Consider the following 9,476-nt stretch of genomic DNA (forward strand, 5'->3'; position numbering starts at 1 on the left):
AATACCTTTTAACTCCATATGTGCCGTACCTCCAGATACTTTCTTCAGTCCTATCTTACATTGCTGGTAGGACATTATACACCGCACCACAGCAGCAATAAATTGTGGCATATCGAGCTCTGCAGATACTTTGTGTGGAAAGCCTAGCATTAGCCCTGTGGCTGAACAGAGACCTTTATGTCTTCTCTGCAGATACAGGCCTTCTTTTATAAGTCACACTGAAAGGATCTCATTTAGGTAACGTTCACCTGATTAACCCAATGGTAGCAGAAGCACTGATTACAACTTACAGACATTTCACGCCTGCTCTTACAAATCCTGGACTTGTGAATAGTGTATTTGACAGCTGGTCCCATGGGTGTTCTCACCAGCTCAGCTGTTCAGCCCAAAGCTTCAGCACCAGACAGATGAACAGCCACCTCTATTAGTCTACATCTACGTTATGCTAGACATAATACTGTTTGGCCAATTCATAGTATACCTAATGTCCTGTAAATATGAAACTTTTTCCCTCTTATATAAAAAGTTTACAGACTTAACTGGAATGTTGTGGCTTTTCAAAAGGACAACGATCTTTCCACAGAGCCTTTCCCCTTATATATACCTATTTGTTGCCAATCTCCACCCATCCCACCCCTCTTTCAGTCACTTAACTGGGAGGTACACCTGGAGGTGTGTAGGTAGGATACCTTGAACACAAATTACCCATTCCATCCTTCTCACTCTGCTTTCTGACTCCTCTCCGGACATCATGAAGACTTATCTGTGTCTACTTTCCACCTTCCTATTATTCAGCTGCTATAGCTATGTTGCAGTGGAAGCAGTGCCGCAGCAGCTCAGAGGTGAGTGTTTTGGGCTTAGAAATAATATAATTGATATTAAATTTATTAACTCCTGCATAAAGCAAAAAATTCATCATTTTCATATTAATGCGCTTTTTGGAAAATATCGGTACTCGTTTTTCAGCTCTTAAAGGTTGATAATATTGAGCAATGGAAACTACAGTATATTAGTCAAAACAGAAGACAACATTAATGCCAACCACATCATATGACATATATTTTTCCAGATATACCCTTAACAAGAAGAAATAACTAAAAACAGAAAAATGATAAAACAAAAAAAAGCTTACTTGAGAACCAGCCAACGATGGCTTTTCAACCCTTTATGCTATAACTAGCACCCATATATATTCTGCAAAGTTTAATTTAAGACATTAATAATGAACTCATTAATGTGGTTTCTTTTTATAAAAAAAGTTTAGGCTACAGGAAATTATTGCTTATCATAGATTATTATGAAGGTGGTTTTCTAGGAATTATTGAAAAAGTTGATTTATTATAGTCAGTAAATGATGAGGGCAGAACTGAAAACTTTTATTCTTCTCTGAATCTAGCTGCCCTTGGTTAAGTGGAAATTAATAATGTATTTATTCAGATATTATCATAAAAGTAATGATAAAATATTGTGGGAAATTTATCATTTCTTCCTATATATAAGTACACTGAAGCAACTCCGCTTGCCTATTATTTCTAGTTTTCAGCATGTGTAATAGTCATTTATGTCATCGCAAATAGGCATCTTCTGCAATTGTCATAATATTGATGATAATATAGAAAATAAGTATAATATAACGCATAGGCTTTCGCCATCCCTGACATTAAGATCAATAAAGATTATTATTATTATTATTATTAAGATTAATTTAAATATGTTTTGCTCTAAAAATTCTAAATGAAATATGTCAAGGTGCCGAGACTCATGTATAGAGCTAAGGAAAAACTTTAAGCAATGAACTGTTGCAAAATGTAGTCTGTAAAAATTTTAAATGGGTTCCAACTCAAACAGGCTGCTAACATTTGCCAGATTTCTAGAACCAGGTGCCATTACGGAGATCAAGCTGTCCCATGAAAATTGAATGTCATGCTTATCAGATAACCATCGACTAGAACATCAACAAGGCAAAGTTTATATGCAGTATATAAAAAGAACATACAAGTATATAACGTATGGATGAGAAAATCTAATCAGGATAATAATGTCATAAGTTTGAAGTTTAGGTAAAACTCACATAGTGTTGGCTTTGAGGGTCTGAACATAAAAATTAGATTATAGTATACACTATCATCGCTCTAGCCATCTGTTCTAATGTATCATCCTGAAAATTATGCTACTTATTATCATGGGAGTAATACAATTAGAAACTGGCACTTATAAAAGACAAGAGAGTAAATGCTTGAATGTTGACGGCAGGATTGATGCAAACTACTAACAGCTACACGAGTATAGAGAATGTTCTCACAGTAAATATGCTGTCTGCTTTTACATAGACTTGGATTGATTTTTTAATCTATTATTTCTTTTCCAAAAAGGCCCCAATTGCAGGACTCATCCCACTGACTTGGTATTCATCATAGACAGTTCTCGTAGTGTACGACCCTCTGAATTCGAACAGGTCAAGGTTTTCTTGTCTCAGGTGGTTGAATCTCTGGACGTTGGTGTAAATAACACAAGAGTGGGTGTCCTGAATTACGCCAGCTCGGTAAAAAATGAGTTCTCCCTCAAAACCCACAAAAGTAAGGCTGCCCTACTTCAAGCAGTCAAAAAGGTCCAACCTCTGTCTACAGGAACAATGACCGGTCTTGCTATCCAATATGCTATCAACCACGCTTTCACTGAGGGAGAAGGAGCAAGGCTCAAATTTCCCGGTGTAAAGAAGGTGAGTAATATAGATATGAAGCATGCTACTAGTTGCCAATATAGAATCAATCATTTACTGCATGAGAAAACTTGATGATGCTGTCAAATTGCAAATGCTTGCAAGCTCCTTTTTAAAAGGGAGCCAGTCGACAAGATAATGCTGCCTTGACCATGGGTAGTTTGGTATAGGGTGAAATTGTGTGATCGGCATATGTGCAACAATCAGGGAAAAGTTTCTACCCGTGAATTCATTTTTGTGTATAGTGAGAGATCTGTCAAATATTATAGGTCCGACAAGGACCTCTGGAGGGGAAACACTTTGCGCACACTCCTAAATACCCTTCATGTAACCTCGTAGTGGAGTTTAGCATAACTCATTATGATTTGGGACCTATCACTATATCAGACTGTGGTCAGGGTAGTATGATCTTAGCTACAGTCCCTTTTTAATATACTAAAATAAAGGTAATGAAAGATTTTGAGGTCGCCTTAAGAGCATTTCATGCCTCATCGTAAAATTTCCAGTTGATTGAATAAACATGCAGTCAGTCATAGGAAACTAAAGCACTCACTAGTTGGATTAACTTCCAGGACGAAATGAATCACCTCTTTCTCCCCTTGCTCCTGCCAAATCTTGATTACTACTAATACTAGAAGTCTGACATTATTCAAATCACTGCTGCAAATGTTTTCATGTAATAATGCCAAACATCAAAAATCGTTCCCATGCACTTTTATGCCATTTGTACATTCCTGAGCCAGGTAGTAAAATGTCTTGTACACTTCTTATATTTCCTTAGAGTGATATCTCCCTACCTGTAGAACAGTCAGTTGAGGAATGCAGCTTTGATAAAGCTAAACAGAGATTTGTCCCAGGTGTTATCAGCCAGAGCTGTGAACGGATGGCACTGGGCCCCTCTTGAGGTGTAGCATAACTGGATTTGGGAACACACAAATCTTTGTCATGCAATAGCTGTCATTAATGCATAATGGTTAGAATAAATGTCATCAATGCACTGGAATGTTACCAGAAAGTGTAAGGTCAGAACACATCATTCTGAAAGTAATGAAATAAATTTGCTATTTAACTATTTTCAGGTAGCTATTATAGTAACTGATGGTCGGCCTCAGGACGGTGTAAAGGACATTTCTGCTAGGGCTCGAGAAAGTGGACTGGAGCTATTTGCCATCGGAGTTGGACGTGTTGATATGACCACCCTGCGTCAGATTGCAAGTGAGCCCCTGGATGAACATGTGGACTATGTGGAAAGCTACAGTGTGATCGAGAAACTCAGCAAGAAATTTCAGGAAGCATTCTGTGGTAGGTCATGCAGGGCTCTTTTGCTTTTATAAAATAATTATTATTTGTTACCTAAAGTAATGAATAAAAGATAACTAAATTTCATGTACAATTTCTAAATTAATTGCTTTTAGCTTACTGTTTGCCAGGAGTCAAGAGGCTCCTTCATTGCTGATAAACATCTGCCCTGTTCAATGTGATAATCACTCAGGTACAGAGGCGTATACTGACAGCTTGGGGTCCCAGTGCAAGAAATGTGTCTGGGCCCCCCTCCTTTTACGGCGACAAAGCTACAGATATATATATATATATAACCCAACACACATATATATCTTACATAGTCTCCTTTATTATGTACAGTATATTACTGTCCCTTATTACACAGTGTCCTCTCTTGTTATGTACAGCTCCGTCTCTTACATATCCGATTATTTATAGCGCCCACTGTCTTTAATAAATACTGTCCTCTCTTGTTAGATATATAATGTAATGACTGATGATGGAGCATGGGAAGCTTCTTCTCTATTGGAGGAGCTGATGGACTGGTCTGGTTACCGGCTGCTCCATTAGCAGTCATTTTATATCTAACAAGAGAGGATTATATATATATGTATTTCACCCTTACTAGTGAGTGGGGGAACATATGCAGCAAAAGTTTGCAAAAAATGTGGCAAAAAATGTATTTTACCTGTATGTCCCTGCCAGGACATGCAGCTAAATTTTCTCCGGCAAATTCTGAATGTGTGCACATAGCCTTAGTCCTGTCCTGTGTCCCCCCATTCATTATGCACTTTTCAATACATTATAAAGTGTCCTATGCACCTTACCATCTCCTTTCCCACTCCTCAATGATTTTGATGTCCCTGATAGTGTCATAATGAACTGTGGGATGGGGAGAATGATGCTATCAGGGACTTAGAACCCTCCTCCACACCCAATGAATTTTACATTGGGTAACAGGGCACCTGACTCAGCAGGGGGGCTCAGGAGAAGAAATTCACACCCCCACCAGCTAGCTACTGTAGTATCAAGCTCCTACAGGAAGACCCCTCTGTAGATACTATGCAGTCTAACTGCTTTGTTGAGTCAGCTATGATTTCATAAGGAGACTACGGACTTATACATCCTGGTCACACACCGGTTACATTTTCAAGATCTTTGGAATGGACCAAACGTCTCCCAAAGACTCAATCCATTCTTACATGACAGGGTGGGTAAATACATAGACTGGCTAGTAGGTGCCAGGTAGAAAAGCTGTGTTTGGTCTCAACTCATAGCAGGGGCTCAGCCGAATCGGATGGCACCAAAACCCCCCTCCCTTGCATATCTGACCATTGTATATGAACCATTGTGTATGTAGTGTATTGTCTAGTTTGCCCTTAAGGCGTTTAAATATTTCATTTAACCTTCAGCGGCTCTTTTATCTCGATGCACATATTCACACATCCGTATTATCGGTTTAACTTTCAATACTACTGTGGCTGTTTTATGGCCCAATAAAATCCCATTAATGGACTAGGCTTATATCTAACAAAGAACTGGGGGCAGTCCTACTGGGCGCTGAGCAGGAAGCTGAGGATGTGTTCCTGCAGCTCCGCTGCCATTCTCTCTTGAAGGCAGCGGATCGCTCCCTGCGCACCGCACCGCACATGATGAGGGTAATCTGGCCATGGACCCCACAAAGCCACAGGCTACAAGAAACAGGACTAATTGCCCTCAAGATACTGTGCAGTTGCATCCGCTTTATATCTGCTCTACCCGGGTACAAGACACAACAGTCACGTATGTAACTAGCTGCGCACCAGTACGGGCAGGTGTTTATACACAGCGAACAACAATGACATCAAAAAGAGATAATGAAATTATGAAATCTGTGAAGAACTGGCACTACTTGTACACAGAATCATTTTATATAAGTAGCATTGGGACGTGAAGCTCTTCCATTCCCTCAGGTCCTCAGAATATTCTCTGCCAAACACTAGATAATTTCCAGAGCTGCTGCATGAAGACACTCATAACTAAGTTTTATTCAACTAGTGGAGGGTGGTGTTCAGCAGAGATTACTATAGGGGGTTGAGACAATGGAAGAGCATTACACCCCAATGTAATGCCAGCCTCTTTAGCTTCTAAAGCTATTTCTCAACATGAGAACAATGCTGTGAGCATATATAGTTATAGATTCAATTCTATTTTCAACAAGTACATACACATGTATCCTGTTTTGGGTGTGGAGGAATTCCTGACAGGTTTCCTTTAAAAATATTGTCAGCAAACAGGATCCATTTGGGACCTATTTTTAACAGAACAGAAAAAAGTAGCTTGCATCATATTTGTGTTCTCCTGTATCTTGTTTAATTATGAAGTTTGACAAAAAATAAACAATACTGTCCAATAGAATGCAAAAAGCAGAAAAGCGTAGTTTAAAGAACCACTATTAAAATGCATAAAAGTTGAATATTTCTCTTTCCATGATTGTCCCTTTAGCACAGTCTCACAAGTGTAGCACACCCCATATACCCTGTTTAGTTGTATGGCTTTGAAAGAAGTGTCACCTATCTCTATTAGCTAGAATAGTAAACAACGACGCATACAAAATGGTTGCTGACAACTCACGATTGCAATACAATAACCGAACAATAGGGGGTTTCAGTAGCCAGAACCATGGTATTCAATTGATGGGTTTGCTTTTTTATGAAAATCAGTGCACTACTTATTCTTTTAAATCATGGAGCTACACTTTAGAAGGGAAAGTCGTTAGCGCAGCACAGGCGCTGAGGCCTCTCTGACCTTTCCCGGCGCCTGCGCACTGCAGTACTTTGCTCTGCCCTCAACAGAGCAGAGAGGTACGCCTGCGAAGAAGTGCAATGCTGGGAGTGAGGAAGCAAGCAGGAGGGTGGCATTGCAAGAAGGTGGGAGGCGCCGGACCCGGACCTGCGACACCCATCGCACCGGACCGCCCCCGGGTGTGTATAATAATACTTATTTTTCTAATCTTCCTGGTCATACCGGGGGCTTATCTACAGCATTATAGAATGCCATAGATAAGCTTTGAAAGGCGGTGGCTGCATGCATCTTATAGCGGCCAAAACTGCTGACAGGTTCCCTTTAAAGGGAATCTGTCACCCTTTTTTTGGCCTATCAGCTGCCGGCATAGACATCGGGGGCTTATCTACAGCATTCTGTAGTGCTGTAGATAAGCCCCCGATGTAACCTGAAAGAGAAGAAAAACATGTTATATTATACTCACCGAGGTGAGCGGTCCGGTCCAATGGGTGTCGCCGTCCCGTCCGGCGCCTCCCTTCTTCATGCGATGACATCCTCTTCTCCTGTCCTGTAATGGCTCCAGCGCAAGCGCACTGCTCTGTCCTGTTGAGGGCAGAGCAGAGTCCTGCAGTGCACAGGCGTCGGGAGAGGTCTGGCGCCTGCGCACTGCAGAATTCTGCTCTGCCCTCAACAGGGCAGAGCAATGCGCCTGCGCCGGAGCCATTACAGGACGAGAGAAGAGGACATCATCGCATGAAGTCCGGGAGGCGTCGGACCGGACCGCAACACCCATCGGACCGGACTGCCCACCTGGGTTTGTATTATATAACGTGTTTTTCTTCTCTTTCAGGTTACATCGGGGGCTTATCTACAGCACTACAGAATGCAGTAGACAAGCCCCCGATGTCTATGTCGGCAGCTAATAGGGCAAAAAAAGGGTGACAGATTCCCTTTAACATTTTGCTGACTCATGGTTGTGCTGAAATGCAGCCTTGCGCGCTCTTCACAGCGGAAAAAGATTCTCCCTTTACAGTCACCTCTAAGGCCATACGTTTATATGGAATAAATATAGAGTTGCATGTATATGTAACTAAGAATGTACTAATACATTTTTTTTACAATTCTTTTACCCAGAAATGGCTGATCTCTGCTCCACTGGAGATCATGACTGTCAGCAAATTTGTGTTAGCACCCCAGGGTCCTACACCTGTGCCTGCAGGGAAGGATATACATTAAATGAGGATGGAAAGACCTGCAATGGTATGACTTGAATAAAACATATGATGCAGAATTGTTTTGCTCTCTAAGCGTATATGATCATCGTATGTATTTTTTTTTCTTTATTATAGCCTGTGGTGCCTCAGCTATTGACCTGGTGTTTCTAATTGATGGCTCTAAAAGTGTTCGTCCAGAGAACTTTGAGCTTGTCAAGCAATTCATTAATCAGATTGTAGAGTCTGTGGATGTAGGGGAAAGAAAGGCACATGTTGGTCTCGTCCAGTACTCCAGTGCTGTAAGGCAGGAGTTCCCCCTGGGTAGATATAACACCAAGAAGGACATTAAAACTGCTGTAAAAAAGATGTCGTACATGGAGAAAGGAACCATGACTGGCCAAGCCCTCTCGTATCTAATTGACAACACCTTTACCATCTCCAATGGTGGAAGACCAGGCGTATCTAAAGTTGGCATTGTCTTCACCGATGGTCGTTCCCAGGATTACATCAATGATGCTGCCCTGAAGGCTAAGGAACTAGGTAAGGAAATATTATGTCCTGCAGTTTTTTATTACATATCTTAAACTAGATGACCAAGCAAGGTCAGTGGGAAAAGTTGTCTGCCAATGTGTATTTAGTAAATCTCCCTATAGTCTTACAGGCTTTTTATTTTCTTTTATCCAGTCTCTGGACAAGTAACCAGGCAATCACAGATGAATGTCTTTATACATATCAACTGCCTTGATTTATCATTGGGCCTTTTGCATGAGTCTGTCCTCACACAAGCTCCTATTCCTAAACATTACGTTTAATTAAAGTTGTACATCTTATACAGGTTACAAGATGTATGCAGTTGGCGTGGGCAATGCTGTGGAGGATGAGTTACGGATGATTGCCTCTGAACCTGTGAATGAGCACTATTTTTACACAGCTGACTTCAAAGCCATGAAAGAGATTGGCAAAAAGCTTCAGATGAAAATCTGTGTTGGTAAGTGCTAGGCAGTTTTACTTTAGTGGGTACTAAGGCTCATGCATAAATAACAATAACATGTCTTTGTTTTCAAAATATCAGAAGAAAACCCCTGTGAATGTGAAGCTATTGTTAAGTTCCAGACCAAAGTGGAAGAGCTCATCCAGGCACTAACAAGGAAGAATATCCTTTTTATAATGTTACAGCAATGCTTAATAAAATCGAATATATTTTCATCTGTTACCTAGATATTTATATAAAAATATCATAATAATTTTACTTCCTTACATTTGCAAAACAATACTGAAAATCAGTGTCCTGATAAAACTGACAGACAGTAAATGAATAATACCTCTATACAGTATCCAAATAATATTACCATATAGTGGCCACTCGAGATGAGGGGATAACCTTGTGCTACCCCTGTCCATGGTCCAGATCAGTGCGCTCTCTGGCCATGGACAAGAGCTGTCAAAGTTTCCTCAGATTCCGGGTCCTTTGATGCATCACTTGATTCGAATGCCTGGCA

The 9,476-nt window shown here is 40.6% G+C and overlaps 1 protein-coding gene across 1 annotated transcript; it reads left to right on the plus strand.

Annotated features, from left to right (window-relative positions):
* The first annotated feature begins 751 nt into the window (after positions 1–751).
* Positions 752–9,195, plus strand: MATN1 (matrilin 1). Its single transcript, XM_073562271.1, has 7 exons — positions 752–842; positions 2,373–2,719; positions 3,799–4,021; positions 7,898–8,023; positions 8,113–8,517; positions 8,813–8,965; positions 9,050–9,195. Exons 1-7 carry the CDS (start codon positions 752–754, stop codon positions 9,193–9,195), a joined length of 1,491 nt encoding a protein of 496 aa, XP_073418372.1.
* Positions 9,196–9,476: the final 281 nt, after the last annotated feature.

This window comes from Dendrobates tinctorius, unplaced genomic scaffold (genome assembly GCF_039654945.1).
Source record: "Dendrobates tinctorius isolate UK_male_01 unplaced genomic scaffold, ASM3965494v1 ptg000015l, whole genome shotgun sequence".
NCBI classification, from domain to species: Eukaryota; Metazoa; Chordata; class Amphibia; order Anura; family Dendrobatidae; genus Dendrobates; species Dendrobates tinctorius.